Raw genomic sequence first — 25493 nt, forward strand, 5'->3', positions numbered from 1 at the left:
CCAAATGGTAAAAAAAAGTCTGGTGCTCGTTCAAACGCATTTTCTGCCGTTGCAAATTACTCTTATCTATGATCATGTGTAACCTGCTCTCGTTCCAAGATACTACGAAAAGTTTCATTAAAAGGTAGGACTGCGCATGAAACAGTTGCAAGTCTGCGCTAGTGGTGTCGTTTTTGTTTCTATGTCTCCTGTCCTTGTCTTATTCAGGCACTCCTACCTTTCAATGAAACGAACCAACTAGCCCGCAAAAAAGTTATTCTGCGAAAATCCATTACACTAAACTGGACGTCTTTACGTGACTCAAACATTACTTTTAATTACTACCGCAAATGCGCACTCAGGTAATGTTATATTACGGCTTTCTCTCGACCCGCAAAAAAGCGCGGGCACTGACTTCTGGGATGCATAGGGGAGTCCTGAATGCAGGAAAACACTGCGGCGAAATTTGGGTCGTGTCTGAGAGGTAGGTTGCACTGAGCCTCGGCCACGTCTCTCGCCTCTCCACAAGTCAGCAGGCAGCCCACAATGAAGAACAGCGCTGACTGAGAAAGACGAGGAAAGTACTCGAGCACCGTCACGTTGTCCTTCGACTCCGGGAAAGCTCTGAACGAAGCCCAGAGCACGCTCCACGAAAGCATGGCATCCCAAATGTCCGCCTTGATCGCCTCAAAGTTTTGGATCTGGTCCTTGCGCGTACTTGCAAGGCAGTCAAGGGTGTCATCGGACAGCTCAACAACAGCATTGCGGCAGGCCCGCTTAGTTAAGAGCAGCTTTTTAAAAAGGCGGGACCCAATTCCAGCGAACTTGATAGCGCTGGGAACACGCAGTGAGTACCATGGGACATCCAGGTAACTTGCTTCCATGGGTTTACTCCATGCGCGCATGTAGTTCGCTTCCATGGTGTTTCCCGCGCTGCCTAACCAGCCGCCACTCAGCACGGAAGTGGGAATAAATTCTGCCATGCGCAGCCAGTTCGTCATGGCACTCAGCGTCATGTCGGGGTAATGTGCGTAAACGTCTTCGAAGTAGTTAGGAGTCGACCGCCTGAAGAGCTCCGCGTGCACATCCGCCAAACTATCTTCGGAATAGGCGGCACATTTATTAGCCAGTGCCTGTGATCCTGTTTGCTGAAGAACCTGGACAAAAGATTGGCTTATCTGTTTTATAAGCTTGGCCACATCCTCTTGTACCTCTGTATTGGCGACGTCGCTGATGTAAGGGTGCTCTAGCGCATAGTGGAAGACATTGTCGGTGGTAGTGAAGCAGAGCAACCGGTGTGTTTCTAGCGCAGAGACAAGCGATCCCACGTCCCTAGCAGCTAAGATGCGTCCGCTTGTGAATGGGACGAGGGCTTGAACGCACAGCCAAGAGTAAAGCTCTGCAAAGTCGGCTTCGCCAAGCTTTTCGTGGACCGAAAATAGCCTCTGCATGTAAACGCCGTCATGTACGACGACTTCAACGCTGCGCTTTTCGGGTATGGTCATGAAAACGTGGAACGCGTTGAGCCAGCGCTCTTTCGAGATAGCCCGTGAGAGGTGGTGGACGTTGGCTGTATTTGTAAGCCAGGTATCGTTATTTTCGTACTGCTTACTACGTTCTGGAGATCTGAGGAATGATATCAACGCGTGCTCAAGGCGGACTATGTTTCTGAACCGTTCTTCGGCGTTTGTGGAATCGTCGCTCCTAGAGAAGTTGTTATAAACGATACGGAAGTACCGCTCGTACTTTCCCAACGCCGTGAACTTCACGCGCCGTTTCACGTCCTCCAACAGTATGGTTGCGCTTTCCGGTCTCCGGATCACTACGTGCGGCTTGGTGCCGTGCTCCATGGAGACGTCTAGAAGCACAGGAATCTTGATGACATGAGACATGTAAAACATGGCGTTTAGGACATGCGGTGCAGATTTCCCAGGAGCACGGCTCGGCCATGTGATGCCGCCTTTCCTTAGAACCTGTCTGACGTCTGCAGACTGGTCTTCCGAAGCCGCGACGATGTTGTCACAAGCGACGAAGTGTCTTGCAGCCTTCTGTACAGCCGTCTGGTGCGCGGACGCGTTCGGAAAACGTACGTGGATGTCTTTGGCACGTCGGGTGACATTCGCAAGGAAAGTCGACGCGATGGCCTGAGCGATGGTCTGTCCCGGGTGCGTTCGGGACCATGAGCCGCACACGTACGCGTGGAAGTCATCGCAGGGTTGCACTCGACTGTCTATGGCATCCTTGAGCAGCTCCCCGATCCGGCGGCAGGCCTCATTGCGGCAGCGGGTGGCTTGGGCTGAGACGGCGGCTGCCTGTGCTTGCATGCGCCGCTTGTTGTAGTAGTCATTTCGAGCGTTGCTAAATGTGATAAGGCCGATGAAGAGAGCTGCCAAGGTCGCGGCGACCAGGGACGTGAAGGAGGTGTGCAGAAGGCAGGTCTTGCCTGGACTGCGCTGAGCTGACCGATGTAGAGACGTGGTGGCCTCAGTCCGCCGCACTCCTCCGTCGCTTGTATCAGGTGTTGGCTTTTCTTCCGCAGGCGTCTGTACGTAATAAAAAGTCATATTGATAGATGGTGATCACTGTGTACATAATATCGTACGTCAAAGAACTTTATTCAGAGCTCAGATTTGTAGCTGGAAACTATTGTGTAAAGCGTAATCCGACATCTTGAAACGGGTGCGTCGGATGTGATTTTCAGCAGAGTAAAGATAATGAAAAGAGACAACAAGATGCACTTGAATATAGCTGTTTGATACTTTGATTCAAGACACCAGAATCGATGTTTGAATTGATTTTGACGTCCAGCATGCAAAGAACAACACTACAAACAGTGCTTCAGCACGGATAACTACGAAAGCAAATTAAAGGTTTTCACAAAATTCGGTACTATTACAGCTTCGAAAAATTCTGGGGTACTAAGAATCCTTAAGAGTGCAATGGGATAGCGTTGCTAGCTATAAGCGGTATGAGGTGATCGCATAAAGCCCCTAAGCTATAGCAATGACTGGACGTTCCTCAATGTTCGATGAGTAACGCGCCCGGCTCACGACCTAAGATGCAGCGGTTCTAGTCCCGGCAAGAGCATTTTTCTTTTCAGAGTATTTGCTTTTCGATGGGAAAGCCTTACTAGTGCCATTACGCGAAATGCCGGCGTCGTGTGTTAATGTGTGTGCTCACAGATGGTACAAAGAATCCCAGTTATGCAAAAAAAGTAAGGTGTCGTCATCAAGCGGTCACATGACGCACACAGCAAGAAGAGCACTGCCACTTCAGTCAATCCTATACATGTCGTTCTCCGTAGCCCGACCGCCATGTGGTGCCAGCTTTCCCGTTTACATCCCTACCAAAACTGTGACGCGACCCTTTGTCGTACAGCGTTCCAGGTGGTGTCATCCGATTTCTTATTGCACATAGCTTACATGTGCTAGTCAAGTTGGAAGCTAGCCTGCGATAGGGATTCGAACGGGCGACATATACACCGTCAAAAGTATGCCTTCCCAGACTCTCTACCCCTTCCTTTAATGCGTGGTTGAGGATTGTCAATCCACCCAGGGACAGTAATGTTTTCGCGTAAGCAGTCTTAAGTGTCTCTGCCGAACTTTTTTTTCTTCAGAAGCCCTAAGTAATGGTGATGGAATGACGTCATGGCTTTGTCAACCAAGGAGGAATTGTGTAGTGATGTCATCACTGTTGTACTGTGTAATCGTTGCAGGGTGTTTAAATTACCAGCGCGAACTCATATGGTAGTGATGTCACGGTCCTCCCGATCAATTCGGATTTTCTACACACGCTAACTGCAGCGCCGAATACTGCGCTGAATAAGGCCCTTAACGCTATCGCCTTAAAATACGTGTCCGGTACTTACTCTTCACAGACGCAGAAATAAATACGTTAAAAAACAATATTTCAGATATAAACAGGATTTTTCTAAAGATTGTAAGTGCTCTAGTATTCTATCAGCACAGCTGTGCTGATACAAAGAAAGGCTGCACACCTTTAACGTGATCTTCGCAATTTGAACATCATCCATTGGTGAGCATGACACGAACAAATGTTTCCTGACCTGCGGAAATTGTGAAAAAGCTACGCCCTTTTCCTTTGTAGCGGTATAGTTGCGCTAAGTGGATGCTGACAACTGATTACTTCCTTAATTCATGTCACATGAAGAATTTCTTTTAATATTTCGAACTTAGCTAGATTTCTGTGGCACAGTAGTACTGATGTGCCACATTTAATAAACATCTACAGCAGGGACCGCATTAAATGCCGCTATTTCAGCCCACGCTGCAGTTGCCGAGGACTAGGGCAGACTTGCAAGTAAAGCATTGCAAATTTATTTTATTTTATTTTACACACTGCAGCACCAATTGGGGCTACTGCAGGAGTGGGGTTAACAATTTGTGTAAAAACGTCAATGTACAACAAACAAGCACAAAAAGATTACATCTAACATGCTTGAATACATTGCGCGAACAATGTGACAGGCAGTAACTAATAAATTGAAGCGGTGGACAATGAACACTTCACAAATAGGACATCATGTGGCACCGATAGCGGTTAAAATTAGTTTAATGGAAGGGACCACGTTATGCCAGGAATTAAGTTCTAATGATTACTCCAAAAGTTACAAATGATTACCAGTAATAAGTTATATTTTCTTCGAATTCTGTAATATACTGTTTACCTTTTCCAAGGTGTAACGTTCTCCGTAATCCTATTATTTTGTTCAGTAACCGACTGCTGGTAATCTATCATTTCTCCAAAAGAAATTGTAACGAGTGGCATAACTTCGACAGCCTGAACTCGGTGGCAAACACTGGTGTAGCACGGAATTCTCTAGAGCAACACAGGTCAAGCTGTGGAGAAGCCGCGCTCACGAGGAGATCCGCACATGAAGACTCAACGGCCTGCATTTCAATCGCCCCGTTTTCCGCGCTTCTCAGTCCATGACTGTGGACGCGTAGTCCACGCAGTCCACGAGCTTACTCTTTGTCCCCTCCGAGCGCTAACAGCGAAACGCGGCGCTACGCGTAATGCACAGGATGGTGTGCAATGTCTTCTACGTCAAAGCAATGCCCTTCCTTCTGACGGGTTGATCGAGATTCTCTTGAGTGTCGCTATTAAATTGTACAAAAGTGTACAGATCAAGAAAGCCACTCCAGCTCATTTTCGTTCGCGTATATTTTTCCTATACTGTCAAATGATAAGTGAAAATTGGCGTAATAGTAGTCGATTACGTCTCTGTAATTTTCACCTACTTTTCAGGGGCTGTAATTTATCACTGAAATAAGTTAGATTTCAGGTAAAGTAACTGTAAGTGCAAATGGGTTCCTCATTTTTTGCGAAGTGTACAAGACTGCTCCAGGGGCGACTCGGCAAACATCCAGGCAGACAGCTAGTCAGCCTAGGCAAAGGCGAAGGATTCTGGGCGATTTTGTACCTCGTGTCCATGAACCTGTTGCTAAAGGCATCCCGCATGAATATAGCTTAGGCGAGCAGTTCAAAGAGGCTAACGACGAAATTCTCACGTTCTCTGAGTTGGTTCCAAATTAAACCAACCAAGAGCAGGTTGTTGGTGTCGTCAAAATTGTTTATGGCTTAATTTCTTGTCGGTCCCAGTTCCAGGCTTGTACTACCACCAGCCAATTCGGACCCACTGGGAACCAGCTGGGAACAACTAGCATTTGCGGAGTGGTTTACACGGTGAAATCGCCAGTTGGTCCGTGTCGATTCTCGACCGGGACCAGCTGGGGAATTTCGTCATAGAACGCTGAAAACAGCACCAACTTGGACTGATTAGGAGCAACTGACAATTTCGCCCAAAATCCCCTGGCTGCTGCTGATCTTACTTAGTCTCTTCTTATAACTAATAGGAGCCTGCACAGACCAGCTAGATGGAAACGCCGAAGTATAAGCGCTGCGTTCAAGCACGCCTCTGCAACCTCACCGGCTTCTGGCCGACGTCTGTCTCCTCAGGCTCGTCATGACGCTCGCCACTGACACCTTGCAAAGACCGACGCCGTTCCTTGGAGCGTGAGGTAGCCAGTAGCATTCTGGCGGCCGCTTCTGGGCCGCGGGGGGCATCCCTCAGTGAGATCGACCGCTGTTGCCGAGGGACCCGGTGCGGCGACCCTTGCGACAGGGAACTCCTGCGCGAGGCACTCTTCCGCAGCGGCTCGGTCATGGCGGAGTTCGGCAACTGCACACTCAGCTACAGCGGTAGCAGCAGCAGAACATGGGAGGGACGTCATTTATGTACGGAATGTGCCCAGAGCGGTCTTTATTAAGATGTGAGCCTTGTGTGTGTGTGCAAGGGCGTCCGCAGAATTTTTTGCAGGGGGGGGGGGCCCATTGGTTGTTGGCGCCGGAGGGGGGGGGGGGGGTATATTCGTAGCGAAAAGGCTCTATTTGCGGAGTAAATTTATTTATTTATATATAAATAAAAAATAAGTAAAATACACACATGAAAGAAAATTACAAGCAGCAAATTAAAGCGTGGATTGTAGAGATACATTGGAGTTTATCAACAAAGAAACAATTAAAATTAATAAAAATGCAAAAAGATACTATCAATACTCGAAGTGCTCAGTCTTACTGCATACGGGTTCTCGACTCACCCGAATTGACGACCAGCACACAGCGCAATATGTTCACAAACACGCAACTACAGTCACTCAGTCAGTCTTCCTTGAACAGCAACTGTAGGCGCCTCGGATTTTTCTGGGCGAATTGCGTAGTTACACGGGTGATAAATTCATTTCTGTGCTTCATTACACGCTCTCAGTGCACAGTCATCATATATATTGATTGGAAAAATGGTTGAACGAGTACGTTGAAAACAAAAGATGACTATATATACAACGAAAACTTATTTACAAGATAAATGCACGCTCGCAGCTTCATACACCTCGCTCCATCTTGCTCGCGCATCCGCACAGTCGAGCAACAGCACACACACTGCTCGCCGCTCGTCGTTTTCTCGTCCGCTGTCTTGGTTGTTCTCACCTTCGTTGACAACCCGCCACTAAAAACACCGAAGCACAGACACAGAGGCGCGCACACGTGCAAGGGCTTACTTGCCACAATATCCACGAATGCGCACTTTTGGGGTGTAAGGAACGCCGCGCGACTTCCGAGGGGAAGGGACACCCGCAACTAATTCGGTCGGAAAATTTGTTTTTGTGCTTTTATGGGGTTCAGTACAGAGTTTCGGATAATGTCGACCACCTGGGTCTCTTTACCATGCACTGACACGCACAGTACATGGGCGCTGTTGTGATTTGAGGCCCAGCCAGAGGTGACAGGCGAGCCAGGCAGGCGCCATCGGGCTGCGTTGACCAAAGGCGCTGGTTTTCGGAGAAGACGCAAGGAGCGCTGGTGTGGGGGCGCCTCTGGAGACTGCGTCGCCGTGAAAAGCAGCTAATCCCCTTTGCCGAAGGTTCTGAAAGCGGCGCTTCTACCGCACTGAGCTCTCCCGTGGATCGGAGGAGACAGCTAGCGGCGGCGGCGCCAACTCGTCGCCCGCTTGCCCCTGAGCAGCCCGACAAAGCGGGGGTGGACACGGCTGATTTGTCCTTCCCCCCTCAAGAATTCATCGGTGGCCGGCGTACGAACGTATCATGATTATAGCGAGCGACCTGTGCCCTGTGCACTGTCTGCCTCCGTGTCGCTATCTCTCTAGAGATCAAAGAAACAGACACCCATCTCGAAACACATGCTCGCCGGTGCCGCTGCATGTCTGCAACAGGTCGTCCTTCAGCAGAGCTGGCGGTGGCGTGGTTTGAAAACGGCGGAACGACGCGCGCCCGGACGCGGCATTTCGCAGATGTGACCAAGCGTCGAAGCGGGGCTGCTTTTACCCTTTTGGCTGAGCGCACCACCGCCCCTGGCGTGCGGCCATCACTCACGGTTCGAGTGAGTGATTTTCCAGGGGGGTGCAGCCGCCCCCCCTTGCCCCCCCTCCGGACGCCCGTGTGTGTGTGTGTGTGTGTGTGTGTGTGTGTGTGTGTGTGTGTGTGTGTGTGTGTGTGTGTGTGTGTGTGTGTGTGTGTGTGTGTGTGTGTGTGTGTGTGTGTGTGTGTGTGTGTGTGTGTGTGTGTGTGTGTGTGTGTGTGTGTGTGTGTGTGTGTGTGTGTGTGTGTGTGTGTGTGTGTGTGTGTGTGTGTGTGTGTGTGTGTGTGTGTGTGTGTGTGTGTGTGTGTGTGTGTGTGTGTGTGTGTGTGTGTGTGTGTGTGTGTGTGTGTGTGTGTGTGTGTGTGTGTGTGTGTGTGTGTGTGTGTGTGTGTGTGTGTGTGTGTGTGTGTGTGTGTGTGTGTGTGTGTGTGTGTGTGTGTGTGTGTGTGTGTGTGTGTGTGTGTGTGTGTGTGTGTGTGTGTGTGTGTGTGTGTGTGTGTGTGTGTGTGTGTGTGTGTGTGTGTGTGTGTGTGTGTGTGTGTGTGTGTGTGTGTGTGTGTGTGTGTGTGTGTGTGTGTGTGTGTGTGTGTGTGTGTGTGTGTGTGTGTGTGTGTGTGTGTGTGTGTGTGTGTGTGTGTGTGTGTGTGTGTGTGTGTGTGTGTGTGTGTGTGTGTGTGTGTGTGTGTGTGTGTGTGTGTGTGTGTGTGTGTGTGTGTGTGTGTGTGTGTGTGTGTGTGTGTGTGTGTGTGTGTGTGTGTGTGTGTGTGTGTGTGTGTGTGTGTGTGTGTGTGTGTGTGTGTGTGTGTGTGTGTGTGTGTGTGTGTGTGTGTGTGTGTGTGTGTGTGTGTGTGTGTGTGTGTGTGTGTGTGTGTGTGTGTGTGTGTGTGTGTGTGTGTGTGTGTGTGTGTGTGTGTGTGTGTGTGTGTGTGTGTGTGTGTGTGTGTGTGTGTGTGTGTGTGTGTGTGTGTGTGTGTGTGTGTGTGTGTGTGTGTGTGTGTGTGTGTGTGTGTGTGTGTGTGTGTGTGTGTGTGTGTGTGTGTGTGTGTGTGTGTGTGTGTGTGTGTGTGTGTGTGTGTGTGTGTGTGTGTGTGTGTGTGTGTGTGTGTGTGTGTGTGTGTGTGTGTGTGTGTGTGTGTGTGTGTGTGTGTGTGTGTGTGTGTGTGTGTGTGTGTGTGTGTGTGTGTGTGTGTGTGTGTGTGTGTGTGTGTGTGTGTGTGTGTGTGTGTGTGTGTGTGTGTGTGTGTGTGTGTGTGTGTGTGTGTGTGTGTGTGTGTGTGTGTGTGTGTGTGTGTGTGTGTGTGTGTGTGTGTGTGTGTGTGTGTGTGTGTGTGTGTGTGTGTGTGTGTGTGTGTGTGTGTGTGTGTGTGTGAGTGAGTGAGTGAGTGAGTGAGTGAGTGAGTGAGTGAGTGAGTGAGTGAGTGAGTGAGTGAGTGAGTGAGTGAGTGAGTGAGTGAGTGAGTGAGTGAGTGTGTGAGTGAGTGAGTGAGTGGAGGGAAGGAGAGGGAGGGAGGGAAGAATAGAGATCGACGCCTGTTACTCTGTGTGTGATAAGTACCGACAAAAGATATCGTCCTCATGCAACCTGGCAGGTGGCAGTTAAATTAATTGGTCGCGCGAGGTCGCCATGGAGGAGCATCCTGGATCGCACAAATCCCACCGCTGGGAGCACCTGCCACCCCAGGGCAGTGGTGCACCGCTTAACCGATGAGGACTCACAGGGATCTATGAATGTAAATTTGAGAATGACCTCATGCAGACGGTCGGCTCATCCGAACGCAACCTGTCGCCACAGATAGTGGCGCAGGGGGCGCGGGCCGCGGTAGGATGGCGACTCCTTCGAAGTAACGCGCAGATCAGAAGAGGTGCGGTGGCGTCGCAGCGGCGGCTACGTAACGCCATGCAGAGGTAGAATTGCCAGCTGCATGGCAGCGGGTTACATCACGTAGCAGCGCGCAGCGACTGCGTTCACGAAGTGAGCGGGCGGGCTTACGTCTTCTCACGCGTAAGCAGTCTCAAGTGTCGCTGCCGACTTTCTTTTTCAGCAGGCAAAAACTCCTTGTCTAGACAAACCTCGGCGCCAGCAAACTCTGACATAACAGACTGCACAGACGCGATAACATGGCAGGATGTAGCGGTAATAATAGTGACATTAAATGAGGTGCATACGATTGATTAAAACTACAATTGAGAGCACTAAGAGGATTTAAAATAAATTTTTAAAATTGGAGTAAGACTGACGGTATGTATCACATATGCCAGAATTTGTTTTTCCCTGTAGCAGCCCTGCCGATGGCAGAGCCGCTATCACCGCAGTCGCAGTCTGCCTTTTAAATATACTTTGAGAGATGATCAGAAAGTAGGGTTAAACAGTGCAAGAAACGGTGACTACCTTTAAAAGACAATATAAAACATCTAATTTTTTTGCCTCTAAAACGGCACCCTGGTCGACTCTGGCCTGATTGTCTTTGCCAGGGAGGAAAGAGGGAATAGGAAAAAGCAAACTTTTTACTGCAGGATTGTAGGATATTCCCCAAAACCCAAGATTTCGCTGGTTTCATCAACTATCTGCGTTGACTCATTGAGTGAAAGCAACCGGATCGTGTACTGACCGAATGTTTTCCTCTACAATCTTTAGTCGAGGTCAGCAATTTTGTGGCGCCCGCACACGTTATGCAAGCAACACATCGATTCTAAAGCTTGAGCATGCAGAGTCAAGCCAAAGCTGTAAGCGGGACGGGGCAAAATAGTTTCAGACAGCAGCACTAAGCGTTGCCTCCCTACGCTCCTCACATAGCTATGGCGGCGCAAAGAGGCAGGTACAGTCAGGGACAAAAGTCTCCGGACCACGTGTTCCTCAAACGAAGCTTACAGCTCTACAATCAGACAGCGGCTGGAGACCGCACTTGTGGAGATGAAAGAACAAAAATTTAACTTTTACCTCCACAAGTGTTGTCTCCAGCCGCCGACTAATAGCAGAGCTATCGGATTCGTTAGAGGAACACGTGGTCCGGAGACTTTTGTCCCCGATTGTACGTAGCTAGACTAGCAGCGTACAAAAGGGGGCTGGGAGGTGTGACGGGCGAAGCCTTGGCGCCCGCTTTTATGCACGGCTTTTAAAGCGCCCCGTCTAGGCCATGGTGCTAGAAGTACTAGTGCTTCTAGCGTAATGTTCTAGGCTACGAAAAGAGCGCTACCTTGGTTCAATTCACTGGAGGAGACCGGACGAAAGCTGGTGGCGACGGGTTGCTCCTGCCGTTACACTTCTTCTTCCACTGACCCTCGCGTATTTGCTGGGGCCTACTGTGAACGGCTTATTTTCGCGAACTCAATTTCGCGAATTCAGTGGAAGTCGCAGTTCAAGTATATTTCGTCGGCACAAAAGCGAGCGAAACAGAAGTCGCAGCTTTCTGATAAATAAATTGGTAAATTGGTTTTTGAGGAAAGGAAATGGAGCAGTATCTGTCACATATCTCGGCGGACACCTGAGCCGCGCCGTAAGGGAAGGTTCAGGTGTCCGCCGCTCCCTTCTGAATCCTTCTGAAACACGCTTCCTTCTGAATCCGGCAGTGCTTGCCCTCATGTGCCCTGTCCAGGACGACCCAAACCGCCATAAATGTGTTGAAAGGGCCACATACGACCACATTCTGTGGAACTGCGGAAATTATCCGCCTCCGGCGGAGTTGACACAACTCCCCATTCCCGAGCAGTGGGAGGCCGTGCTAGTTAGCTCGGACCCCAAGATGCAAGTACGGGCAATCGAGCGGGCCAATCAGGTCGCCGCCAGCCATGGGCTTGCGGCCATCTAGTACATGTCTCTTGCAACCTGCTCTCGACGAAATAAATGTTTTACAATCCATTCCAATCCAGGTTTGGCTCGACATTCCGGAAAAAGGGATTGCCACTACTGTGCCAGGAGTGCGTAGGGATGATTCGGTCCCAAAGGGTGGAGCTAGCCAGCTCTCCGAGGCCTCATGGGGCGCGTACCTTGGTTTAAATTTTTACTGTATTATTTTCATGAGAGAAGTTTATTTGGACTCACGATCAAAAAGGGACATCGGTCCCTCTACAAAAACAAAGATACATTGCGGCAACTGATGTCGCCCTATGCACACACACTCACAGGGAACGTATTATTCTTGAATAAAGAAAGGCCGCCTATCCCACTCCCAACAAATCCTCTGGAGGCGACTCCAGACCCGAACTCTTCCTACCCCTCAGCGTCTGTCCTACTTCCGCCATGTTTCCCCAGAGTGCACTCTCTGCGAAGAATCGCACGCCACCCTGGACCACATCCTCTTCGGCTGCCCTGCCGATCCTCCCCCGCAGGGACAGCCCGCCATCGGTACATGGGAGGAATGGGAGGCCCTCCTTGGGTCGCAGGACCCGGACACGCAACTTCGCTGTGTGAACCGGGGTGCCAGTGCCATGGCTCTACGTGGCCTGGACACATGCGCGTAATATGAGGGCTGTGCGGAGGCCCTGAGACCTTGCACGGCCCAAACTCGCTTGCTTAATAAAGTTTTCCATCCATCTTGAATAAAGTCCGTGGAAGAGTGTGCAAGTTGGTCGTCCTGGTACACCACAAATGTAGTCTCAATAGTCTTGTGCCATCAGTATGTGTGTCTGGGTGCGGCGGAAAACGCAGCCCTCCTCATTGCTATGTTTGGGTAGGCAGAGGAATGATTTTAGTTGTTTCTTAGTTCTTCGAGTGTTTGCGAGCTTTCTTTATGAAGTTGTTTCCTACGATGCCATGGGTCATACTCCTGTGCGAAGAGCGAGGGAGGTCCCGGATTTACATCAGCGCGAGACAGCGCATGTGCTCTTATACTCTCTCTCCCCTTGGATCAGTGGACACCTAAATCGTGCTTTAAGCTACGTGGCGGTAGTGACAGACATGCGCTGCATGCGTTCGCATTGACAACGTTGTGCCAGAAACGCGTGCTGAAGCCCGTGTGCTGTGCGATGTCAGTGCACTTTAAAGACCCCCATGTGGTCGAAATTATTCCGGAGACCTCCACTACGGGACCTCCTTCTCTCTTTCTTCTTTCGCTCCTACCTACCCCCCTTCCCTTACGGCGCGGTTCAGGTGTCTGCCGAGATATGTGAGACAGATACTGCGCCATTTCCTTTCCTCAAAAACCGATTAATTAAAGCCGTAGGCCGTCGGCGTTCATTGGTTTCATTGGCGTTGGCGTTGACAGTTTACACACCTATCATTTTAAGGAAAGGAGTGCGCATAACTGGCTCCGTGGATCAGTGGACGTGGGGTGATGAGAGATATAGAGATGTGGGCTGCAGGCATTGACAACGTTGTGCCAGAAACGTGGCGCTGAACTCATAGGCCTTTGGCGTTCAGTATGTTCATTGGCGTTGACAACGTTTTGCACTCAGATCATTTTACGGAAAGGAAGTGCGCATAACTGGCTTCCTGGGTCAGTGGACGCTTGAATCGCGCCTCATTGATCCGACCCAAACCCTCACCGAAACACAAAAACATCTTCAACGAGCAATTCACACCTTCAACGGAGACACAGCCAAACTGGCTGACGCGCTCCGAGACAAATATCTGTACACAGACCAGGATTCGCGTGGTCCGGCGTACTCGTATGCAGGTTCTGAGAACGCAGAGCTGGATCGAACGTTCCAGCTTCACGACCTCAAAGCGGCCCTGGCAAAAATGAAACGAGGGACAGCCCCGGGCAGGGACAAGGTAACGGTGAAACTTCTCGCTAACCTACCCGAACCGGCCTACGAGCGGCTGCTCGAATACTTCAATGCCATCTGGACGGTAGGTACGCCTCTCCTAGTGGATTGGAAGACGGCTCTCGTCACATTCATACCCAAACCAGGCAAACCTCTCAACACCGATAACCTCCGGCCCAAATCTCTCACTTCTTGTGTGGGGAAGTTGATGGAGGCTATGGTCCGTGACAGACTGTCCATCGACCTAGAAACGCACAACGCCTTTGCAGACACCATGTACGGGTTCCGCCCACACCGGTCCGCACAAGATGTGCTGCTGCAACTTCATAGAGAGATTCTTGATCCCGTCGAGCACCCTAGCGACGACAAGGTGGTCCTCGCATTGGGCTTGCGTTGTGTTTTCGACAATGTGACGCATGATATTATCCCCTCCCACCTGTCCCAAGTGAACTGTGGGTACCACACATTCCAATACATTAAGCAATTCCTCACAGATCGGCAATGATATATCCGACTCCAAGACAGTGAACATGGCCCGTACCAACTTGGTACGCGAGGGACTCCACAGGGAGCAGTCCTCTCGCCTCTTCTCTTCAATCTGGCCATGATGAAGCTCCCTACCCTGCTGGGTGAGGTCCCGGGTGTGCAGCATACCCTGTACGCGAACAACATCACCCTCTGGGTAACACACGGTTCGATTGGAGAAATCGAGGCCAACCTGCAGCAAGCGGCGGCTATTGTGGACGATTATGCACACCGCTGCGGCCTTGAGTGCTCCCCGAGCGAATCGGAATTCGTGCACATACGTCCCAATCCAAGGTGCACAACCAAAATTGCCCTCTCCCTGCTTAGTGGCCCGATACCTGAACACGATGAAATCAGAGTATTGGGACTCTACATACAAAGGAACCGCAAGATTGACACCACGCTGAAGAAGCTCTGCAAGGTGGGGGATCAGGTGGGCCGTATGGTCCGCCGGGTATCAAAAAAGCGAGGGGGGTTGCGATGCAAAGACGCCCTGCGGCTGGCCAGTACACTCGTAACCAGCCGAATCCTGCATTCGGCACCGTACCTCCACCTGCGCAAATGCGATGAGAACGCTCTCGAAGTGATTCTCCGCAAAATCTATAAGAGAGCTCTCGGCCTCCCAATTGCAACATCCAGCCAACATCTGCTCGACTTGGGGATGGCGAACACCTTTGGGGAGCTGCTCGAGGCTCATCCCAGCAATCAATACTTGCGGTTAAGCAAAACACGTGCGGGTAGCCGCCTACTGACCCGCCTCCACATCAATTACACAACCCAAGAAGAGAAGTGGGTATCCATGCCCGAGGCCCGGCGCTTCGCCGTACAGGTTCGCCCCCTCCCCAATAATATGACAAAGGACGCCCATGATGGCCGCCTCCTCGCGCGAGCGGAGGCCATTTCCGAGCAGTATGGTGCTCGACCAGGGGTATTTTACACGGACGCGGCCGGTCCATACCATGGGGGTTGGTACACGGCTGCCGTTCTCCGCCAAAACAACCCAGTTCAGGGCCTCACCTTCCGTGCCCCCAACATTACATTCGCGGAGGAAGTTGCTATCGCACTTGGAGCTGCGGATCCAACGTCCCGAGTCATTATCACCGACTCAAGGGGAGCTTGCCGCAAGTTTGAACAGGGCCAAATTCCAGATCGTGCCTTCCAAATTTTACACAGATGTGAGTACCGGGATTTCCCAACCCGGCGCACCATCATCTGGGCCCCAGCACATGCGCGGATAGAGGGAAATAAGGTAGCGGACGCTACCGCCCGCGCGCTTAACCACCGGGCATCGCCTCTATCACCGCCTGATCGGGCTACTGATTTTAATCCGGCAGTTACTTTTCGGGAGATATCTCTCCTGTATCAAAACGCTCACGGCCGATACCCACCCCCCTGTAAAAGCCTCAAGAAGGCAGAGGAGCGTTGGCTTCTTCGCCTCTACACCAACCCGATTCTGTGCCCGGCAGTGCTCAAACATTCGGCCTTTTCGGGCGAGTGTCAACACTGTGGGGAAGTGTTTGCGGACACGTATCACATGGTGTGGGCATGCCCTGCCAATCCTGCTTTCCCACCCCACCCCCACCCCACCCGAGAGGACTGGGAGGCTGTCCTACTCGGCTGCTCAACTCTTTAGGACCAACGAGCCCCGATGACAAGAGCCCAGACCGCCGCGGAGGCCACAGGGGTCCCTGACTAGGGATCCCTCCTAGTTATTGTGAGGGCCGGGCCCTTCAGGCACGGTCCAAGCAATACCTCTCTTGTACATAGTATAAATAAATGATTTCACCACCACCAATAAGTACGTGGGGTGTTGAGAGAGAGAGAGAGAGAGAATAAACTTTACTTATAGAGTCTTTGAAGAGGAAGGCTCCCTTCTGGCACAGGTGGGCTACTCTCGCTTGGTGGCCTTGATCTCTTGGATCTCAGCGGCCTGGGCAGCTCTCTCTGTGTGCAGCTTTTGCTGCCACAGGTCCGAGCTGCGCAGCGCGGTCTTCCACTGCTCCTGTGTGGTTATTCGGCTGAAAGGGTTCTTCCGAATGCAGGCACAAAGAGGCATATGGTGTGGCTATAGCTGACCACAAAGGAGAATGCATAGCAGCTGCCACCATACTATCGAAATGTCCGGAAGAAGCAGAAGCAGCAGCAATAGCGTACGCTATGTGCATAAAAGTTTCGCAGGAAAAGACCGCAATGAGAGAGAGAAGTGGTCTGCATGAGTTAGCGCTGACAACGGTGAGCGAACTCTCGCAATCAACCATTAACTGCCACCTGCCAGGGTGGGTGGGGACTTTAATATGGATATAAAGACAAACAGGAATTTCATACCTATCATGAGGGAGAACATCCCGTTCCTCTCACTCGTAACGCTTCCCCGCGGCTGTGACAACCTCGCGAAATATTTGCACAGACCTCGCCTTTGAGAACCAGGCATTGGTGCAGCAAGTCGAGCGTATATCCATCTATTTCTCCGACCACAAAGCTTCCTTCCTTACAGTCAAGAACAGTTAGTGGGGTGTTTCTTGAAGAAGGAATATCTGTGAAAAATAACAAGTTGTCTGCAATTGTAAATACATGTCTTGCTCGAATTCTTTGCCTCAATCGAAAAGCTGAAACAGCTGATGAGCTGCGCTCAAGTTTCGCATTAGGAAGTAACGTAATCGTCATCAATTTTTTTTCTTTTTTTTTTGTAGTAGTTGTCATAGCCGGACGATCATTAATGTTCGTTGATTCACAACGCGCAAGGCTGCGGTAGTTTTGCGGGAACTCTTTGAATATGTGACAAGGGAAAAATCGATTTAATCACAGAGTCTGGGACGCGCAATAATCAGACGGAATTTATATTTGCTCAAAAGTAAGCAGACTAATGCAAACATACCCTAATGCAATATCAGAGTACAGAGGTCAAAACGCTTGTCTAGAGCACGTTCTGGCGTGATTCGGTATGAATACGCGGTATCTAGCGATAACATTTGGTTAAAAATGCTCTGGATGCAGGCATGTGCAGTTAAACTTATAACATTTAATCGTCATTTTTTGCCTTCCTGGTCGCAGCTGCTTTGGGATCTGATGAACACACAGTCCGGTCTTTCTAGAGATGTGTTTTGCCCTCCGTACTTGAACGGCGCTATGCTATGCCACGAATTAATAACTCCACTATTACTGTCTTCGAGGTATATCTCACCTTTCGTAAGCCAGTAATGCTACGCAGGCCTAACCAGTGCTGCGTCCAAAATGGTTTGAAAGTTACTACCGTTCACGAAGGATGCCAGAGAGAGTCGCTTTGCTACACCGGACTGGATTTCGTCGCTATTCATCAGTGAAGTATAAAACCTAGACGCCTCAAGTTAAGTATTTGGGTATAGTAGGGTATCACCGTCCTCAAGTCTCTCGCAGCGCACATCCGGTCCAGGACCAAGAAAAGCCGCACACCACCGAACGAGATCAGGAGAGAGCTTCTCCTACAACTTACCTCGAATAAAAAAGAGGTGCCACTATCTATGCGAGTTTAATAAATTACGCTTTACCTAGCGCGGGAATTATCTGACGTGAAAAGTACTTGCCTAGGCTTGGGCCGAAAATGTGTCGTCTGCCTGGAAACCGTAGCCAAGCCTGCAATTTAGGCGTACATGAAAATTACCTTTGACTTTCTGGAAAGGTTCGTCTCCACAAATGGCCTTATTCATACAGCTGAATCCGCGTGCTCGGTCAAGCGGCAGCCAAGCCGAATACAAAGTTTCCATCTCCCGGAAACCCTGCGAAGGATGAACGTTTGCAATGGTTTTTTTTTCTTTCTCTCTGGTAAATATTGAGAAACTTTATAACAGAAAGAATCTAGTCCGTCCCACGATCGGCACGCTGCAGCGTGGTGCCCCACAGCCCACTGAAGCCGGCATTCCATCGAGCAGAGTCACCGGTGGTCAAGGCGAAGGACATTCTTGAACTTCGGAAAACTAAATCAGTGATGGTGGCGACTACCACGGCCCCTCTACCCAGCAGCAGGTGCATGTCAGCGATTTTGAGGCTGTAGGTTGTAGCAGTCATTGAGTATCTAGCTGTTTGCTGCGTAGTTTCGCCTCCGGGTACAGCAACATGTCCAGACTTGCATAAAAGTTCGCTTGACATTCACTCATGAGAGTGCTGCATTTCTGAACGTACTTTCGCAGCGCAATTCTTGGAGCGAGCACTTGTGTGTTTGCTTTCTCCCACAAAAGGCGCTCATGCTCATTGAAAGAAAGTTTGGAAGCACCGCCCGCGCTCGCTCGAACAGAGGCTCACGCACGCTTCTTTGCCACATACTCCGCGTAGAGAGAGCCGCGGCGGAAGCGACAAGGCATAGAGAAAAGCACCGTGCGGGCGCCCACAGAACCCACACCCTGTTTCCTAATAGAGTACCATTCTTTGTTTGAACATAATGACGCTCAGGAAGGGAGCAGTGATGAAATGCTAAGCGAAATGTGGGAAGGGAGAAATCGTGCGTCCAGAGCCTCTCGTTCTAACGAACGACGGAATATCGTTCTTTCATAGGTCCTCGAACAAAGAACGCCCGTCGTCGAGCGCCAAGAAGTGGTGCGCGCAGTAGCACGCGTCTTGCGCCTCCGGAAGGATGGAAGAGCAGCAGGCGGGGGCTGAAAGGCGGTGTCGGAGGTTGCTCCCCTTTCCGCCAGTACGGAAAGTGTGCACGAATGTGCACGCAGAGTGAACGCCGAGCGTAATTACGACCACAAGAAGAAAGCAGCGCAGGTTTCCAGGTCCGGCACGCAAGATAAGCATACGACAGAGGGCTCACGAAGTCTACACCCTTGCGACAGTTTCGGCATGCCTGCCAGCGAAAAGCTTCGTGTTATTTCACCATGATGTTTCCATAAAAAGGAAACTTCTTGTCGTCATTTAAACCGTACTTTGCAAGTTTGCATAGATTTCTCACGTGCCATTTCCACACCAAATCCTGTTAAGGCTGTAGAGAAACAAACGAGAACAACAAGTTGTACGTGATAAGCCTGCGCTTGAAGGAGCTGAACCAAAAATTTTTTGTCTTTTTTAGAGCGCAGCTGTTAAGCGCCAAATCATGCGTCGCCGCCGTCGGTGCAACCGAGCGAAACAATAAATAAATAAAAATGAACATTGACGCGACTGGAATTACAGGTCAGCTTCGCTGGCCACTGCACGAGAACACTAGGTTATCGCCGCAGCTGATCACGCCTCCTGTTGAACTGCAACAAGCTCTCGCGCCGTGCACCGCACATCTCCGTCTTCTTTTATAATTTGCTAGCGAACTAATATGCACATTCTCGAACACTGCGCATTGCACATCGTCGTCTTCTTCCACTAAAATTACTATCGAGCTAATATCGTCACCAGACGTGCTGACGACCTCGCAAAGCAGAACAATTGAGCCAATACAGCCTGAGACACCGACAGAGCTGCGCTCATATTTTGAATCAGGGAGAATCGTAATCGTCCTTAGAATTTTTTTGTACCTTAACTTAGTTGCTGGCCCCAAACAAGAGTCTTGGTAGTAATATGAAGCAATGATTCGTAGTTAGGCTAGTTAGTGGAAGCTGTTGGGAAGAGTAGCGGTGCTGTCAATACATTTACGCCCTACGCCTGTGTTATTAGTGTAGGAATGCTTCCAACTGTTACATTTTCCCCCTCACCTTGCCCGTAAAAATATTTTGTCCTTCCGTCCACAGCAAAAAAAAAAAAAACTCGAGAAAAACAAGGACACGCTGAAAAGCACGGCTTTAGGTGGGATTAGAAACCATGCCATACAGGCGGCAATGAAAGCCACTAACCATTTCGCGATAGTCACAAAGCCGCCTGTCATGTTTCTAGTTCGTATTTCTGCTTATCTAAACCATTTGAGGTTCATCGTGCGTTGTACATTTCATTGAAAAGTGCATTTGATTTTTCGTCGCTGTTCACCCGTCCTTTAAAGAACCGCAGGTGATTTAAATGAGTCCGGAGCATTCCCCATACGGTGCCCCTCATAGCCAATACAATGTAGGCAATGGTAAAGAATTTAAGAGAAACATGCATACATCTAGTCATAAGTGGTTATAGGCCACTCTCATTTTCTACACAGGATCGTTCTTCGACTAGCACACCTTTCCCGCTCGAATGTCCCTGCAAGACCCCGCCGTCCCGGCCGAGCCCTTCTTCGGGCTGCGGGTTTCGCAGCAGCCGCCTCAGCCGAAGCGTGCCACATTTCTCCGCTCTTGCCGGACCCTTCTCCATCGACGGGAAGCGTGGCAAACCACGCCTTGGCTCGCTCTGCCGGCTACGTCGACGGCCTACTACACCGACACCGACGCACAACCCAAGGAACGGGCGCGAAGCAGGTGCGCTCTAAATAATCAAAAGTTGGTGGTATACCGAAGGTATAAGGGATATTCAAAATTCCGCAAGTGGGCTTTCCCGCATAACAATGTTGCCCCCAACAAGATGGCGGACCATGCGTTTCCAGCTGAAACAAAGCAAGAAAGACTGGTTTTTTGTTTGATTCTTCCAAAATACGTTTCTTACATTCTATCCACACCTTTAGCGCCTGTCCTGAAGCCCATGTAGTTCCTTTATAGCGAAGTCGGCCATCTTGTTAGGGGCAACATTGTTATGCGGGAAAGCGCACTTGCGGAATTTTGAATATCCCCTATTGTTGTGCCATAGATGTGGTCCCGTAGTGCTCGCCACCCGTTTCGTGACTGAGCGCTGCCAGCTCTCTTGGCGGTTGCGAAGACTCCGAGTCAGGCGTCGGTGAGACTAAGAAAACGCTTTATACACTATGTACTATCGCGCTCAATATGAGTTGCAACGCGCGGTCATCGACCGGGGCTCGTTCCGTGGTGTGCCTCCTCCAAACAGTCGCTCGGAATTCTGGGAGAAACTTTTTCCTGAGCGGGGGTGCTGTTGTTTCCTGGAACAGCAGTTTCCCCCAGAATTCCGAGCGACTGTTTGGAGGAGGCACACCACGGAACGAACCCCGGTCGATGACTACGCGTTGCAACTCATATTGAGCGCGATAGTACAGGGCGTAATATAGTACAACATCGGCACGGGGGCTGAGAGCTACACAACGCGACTGTTCTCGCACAGCGACGACCAGCGAGACACCAACGCGTCACACCATCCGACTCCACAAGTGCGCAGCACTCGACTCACGGTGGGTCGGTCTCTTCTCTCCAAGCTGCAGCGGTGGGGCTTATAAAGCCTGAGGAACGGTGGTCACTCAAAACTGGCCAATCCAAAGGCAGCACTCGACGGCAGTCCGAGAAGTCCAACCAGCGACCGCGCGGGGCACCCGCTTCAAATTTTGCCGCGAGCGGTGGAACCCGGGGGAGAGGGAAACCGGCGCCTCGCTGTCTGGCACCTTGCGACATGTCCAGGCATGTTGCTCGCCGATGCTTCTCCTTAAGACCCTACTGCTTTACGGCGCAGCACCATGGCTTCTCAAGGGAGAGTTAGGGCGCGTTGCTTTGCGGCGCAGCACCAGGGCTTGTCAAAAGGACGCTCGCAGGAGAAAGTTTGTGTCCTGCAGAATTGGAATCCGGGCGGGTTTCCCGGCATGACAGTATACACTACAAAGCATAAAGTCGAAGTCAGTTACTTAGCCAGGATCGACTTCGCTGTAGAGGTGGAGGCGGTGTCAAAGCGTCTTTCGATGCCTGACAAGGCCGCATCGACAATGAAAAAAAAAAAAATTTTAAAAACACACCGAAACAATGCCCTAGTTTCAACACGCGCCTCATTGGCACTCCTCTGGTCGTACCTTGCGGGCCGTAGTCGAGGTCAAGGAGCTTCCGCTGAATGCACTCTTTCATCCTCGACAGCTTTCGCAGTCTTCTCCAACAGTTGGAACATTTTTTCGAAGTGCAATTGCCGTAACTCTCCCTTGTCTCCCTCAATCATTCTAGTACGTTTTTTTTTTGCATACTTTAGAATTCTCACGATCTGGACGTGTGTTTCCAAAATAAAAGCGTTGGAGTTCAGCGCTATGTGTGTTACCTTTCCTGTTTATGCCACCTGTAGCACAATAAGTGCATCTGCGAAGCCTCTCTTTCTTTCTTCGTATGTCTTTTCTGGCCTATAGTTGCGCACGCAGCGCACACCGTAACTGTGGCGGGCAACCAGATGAAGGCTCGTGCCTAACTGCCACGCGTCTGCTCGAAGAAGAAGACGCAGACCCGCGCACCGCTACGCCTGCAGCCACCGATCGGTCCACCCGGTACTAAAATGCAGGACGACGGGACTAACTGTGATGCGTGGGAGAGGCAGCTGGACTTCGAAAGGGCGTGCGGCGCGGTGGACCCCCGGCAGCGGTGTTGGCTCAGCAGCGACCTCACAGCGTGGAACCAGGTGATGCACGGCTTCGCGTTCGAGCTTGTCGAAGCGAAGCCCGGCAGTCTTCGCCTGCAGTCGATACCGCGCGGCAAGGCGGAACGGGACACGGCAGCCGCCGCCCGCGAAGCGTCCTCTCTGCTCTCCTGGCTCATCGGGCACCACCGCTGCGTCGAAGAACTGGCCGTGACGTGCGCCGTCCGCACCGGCGACAGGTCGGAAGAAGCGCCCTACTTCATCCGCTTGCGCCCCCTTCCGGTGCGGGACGCCTGGCGCAGCATCCGCCGGCTGGAGATCGAAGAGCGGCCGTCTGCCGCCCTCGTGCTGAGGGACATCGACGTCGTCATCGGCGTTGAAACGCTGAAAATCAACGCTCGCGCCATCAAACCCGAGTTTGCAGCCGAAATTGAGGCACTTCTGCGGCGTAACTCAAGTTCCATCAAAGCAGTCGATATCTCCGACATGAACCGATTACCGCGAAGTGTCATTAGGGCCCTCGAATGCCTCGCTAACTGCGAGTCGCTGGCGGTCTCCTCGCTCATAGACTTTGTCCGAGGCCTGCCGGACATGAACTCGGTTGCGCAGCTTGTTCAGACATCGAAAGTTCTCAAGGAGCTCAGCGTCGACCCGGTCATGGAGGAGCAGATCTCTGTCACAGCGAAGGCCCTCAAAACCAATCCGGCCCTGACCAAGCTCACTCTGTTTATACCGGACTCAACGGTCCCGCCTAGGGCATTGTTCCCCGCTCTCGAGATCAATACTACCTTGAAGGAACTGAGGCTGACAGGCTGCTGCTGCATGGACGCCGCAAGTGGACAAGCTTTGGCGTCCGCATTGCGAAAGAACACGTGCCTTCGGGAGCTGTACATAGAGGACGTTGACATCGACGCCTCTAGCATGAAAGACTGGCCGGATGCGCTGTCAGAAAACACAGCGCTGGAATGTTTCCAGTTATCAAGCGAACAGCTACCGATCAGCGGAATATCAGCGTTATGTGAGCTTCTTCCCGCAAACAAGACACTAAAGAAGCTAGTTTTTGCTGGATTCCGGGCTTCCCAAGAAGAAAGGTAGGGGTCTGGCTCTTCTACATGACGTGTTCTACATCAGTGTCATGGGGCAAACGCTCGGCATTTCAAGACGATGTCTCCCTCAGGAAAATCTTGTTTGGCGCGAAAATGTTCTGAAAATAACTATCGGCTCTCACGTTCTTATTACATTATTTAAACGCAACAGCGAATGTGTACCAATATAGCACTACTCATTAGATGGACATTATATAGAAGGGCATTAGTCAGATTCTTCGTTCAGGCAAGCAAAGTTTACAGATTCTGAGAGATACTTTTTTGAAGTACTATTCTTTCTACCATAATGCTGACACCGTTTCCTCCGTACCAGCAAAAACTATGCCTGACAATCGGCAGGAGTTATTCGGCCAAGATAATCTGCAATAAGCGGCAGATAACCTTTTTTGCGTTTTATGCGCCGTAGATACAAATACAAATTGGGTGGATACAAATGAGTGATTTGCTCTCTTATTATTACGCTCTATTCCAGGGCGGCTCTGGCAGAGCAGCTGCGCAAGGACGAGTGCTACGGCCGCGTGCAGCTGCCCTGGGCCGATCCCGACCTGCCGGGCCTGTTGTCGGCCCTAGCCACTCCTTCGGCGTGTCCCGGGGAGCTGCACCTGCCGGACATCTGTCAGCTCTCGGAGGGTGGCCTGAGGCTCCTCTGCGACGCCCTGACGACCAGCAGATGCGTCCGCACCCTAAGCGCAATGGTGATGGGGGAGCCTTTGGCCAGAGGAACAGCCCTCTGCCAACTGCTGAGAGCCAATCGGTTCATCAGGTGTCTGCAGCTCAGTATGGCGGACGACAGAGCGGCCGACTTCGTCCGAGATGTCTTTCACGCGCTGGCCGCCAACACAGCCATTACCGAGATCAGCATCCACCTGGATAAAATCGATAGACTGGAAACGGCGACCGCATTTTCCTACATGCTGTCTATGAACACCGCAGCTACAAATATTTCGCTCTGGTTCTCGACCACTTTTCCCAGGCAGTTTATTAGAGAGATATCCCGCGGAATGACGCAGAACAAGCTCGTCGTGGACTTCAAATTCATCACGGAGAAGCTCTGCTGCGACCCCTCGAGCCTCGCCGTCTTCGAGGCGCTGCGGAGGAACCGGGCCGCCCTGAACCGCGCCGTCGACTTCGTCCTGCGGCGCCCAGCGGACCGACGGTGCGCCGAAAACTTCGAGCTTTTCGCGGGACGGTCGTGCTTGCTGGCCCGCCTGATGGAGGTCACCGGAAAGACGGAGCCGGAAGTGACGCTGGAGCTGTCTGCGGCTGAGCACTTCTTGCAAGACCACTACCTGATCCTCACAGGCATCATTCGGCGCACTCTGGTCTGCCGACCCGCTCAACACACGCAGTTGGACGCCCTGAACACGGACTGCTGGAGAGCTGTCGTGCGTCACCTCAAGATTAGCGACGTCCGTGCGTAGCGCCATGTGTTTTTCTGCCCATGCGGCAACGCCGATTTTACTCTAGCATTAAAACACGAAACTTGTTGCCTAAGACACCGGCAGTGCATTTGTGGACCTTTTCTTTTCTAGCTCGTAACTAATCAAATGCTTCATTTTACAGCCAATCATGTGCAAGGGGATTTTCGGGTAGACTGCGTTGGCACACCGCGTCGAGACTGGTAACCTGCCGGCCAATGAGCGAGGCGAGCAGGACCGAGGGCGATCTCCGGAATGCGCCTTGCGTGGCTCCGTCCACGGGGACCTCGAAGCCGGACTCTTGCGGGGCGCAGTGCACGTGTATACCGAGACCACTTCTTCGCCTCCACAAGCTTTTTGCAGATTCCCGCATGACTGCGCTTTTCTAGAAGAAGCAGGCGACGCAGAACAGTGGTGTAGGCGCTTCAGTGTTGTCCATGGCGGCGGCAACACATGCGCTGAATGGCGGCTGGGAAATGTTGGGAGTTGCACCATTGCAGCTGCGTATAAAGCTCCACGGGTTATAGTGCGAAAGCTCACTGGGTGAGGTGCGTTGCTG

At 51.2% G+C, this 25493-nt stretch overlaps 2 protein-coding genes and 1 pseudogene across 2 annotated transcripts; 2 read left to right on the top strand and 1 right to left on the bottom strand.

Annotated features, from left to right (window-relative positions):
- Window positions 1-347: 347 nt before the first annotated feature.
- LOC149371510 (neprilysin-1-like) lies at window positions 348-6166 on the bottom strand. The gene is made up of 2 exons (XM_089580403.1): window positions 5930-6166; window positions 348-2522 (listed from the first exon to the last, which is right to left on the bottom strand). The coding sequence occupies exons 1-2, from the start codon at window positions 6164-6166 to the stop codon at window positions 348-350; spliced, it is 2412 nt and encodes an 803-aa protein (XP_089436529.1).
- A 7953-nt stretch (window positions 6167-14119) lies between these two features.
- On the top strand, window positions 14120-15799 carry LOC149371511 (uncharacterized; annotated as a pseudogene).
- A 6515-nt stretch (window positions 15800-22314) lies between these two features.
- LOC149371512 (uncharacterized) lies at window positions 22315-24937 on the top strand. The gene is made up of 2 exons (XM_089585193.1): window positions 22315-23501; window positions 23989-24937. The coding sequence occupies exons 1-2, from the start codon at window positions 22330-22332 to the stop codon at window positions 24935-24937; spliced, it is 2121 nt and encodes a 706-aa protein (XP_089441319.1). The 5' UTR covers window positions 22315-22329.
- Window positions 24938-25493: the final 556 nt, after the last annotated feature.

Source organism: Amblyomma mixtum, chromosome 1 (assembly GCF_055824585.1).
Source record: "Amblyomma mixtum isolate Tamu chromosome 1, ASM5582458v1, whole genome shotgun sequence".
NCBI lineage: Eukaryota > Metazoa > Arthropoda > Arachnida > Ixodida > Ixodidae > Amblyomma > Amblyomma mixtum.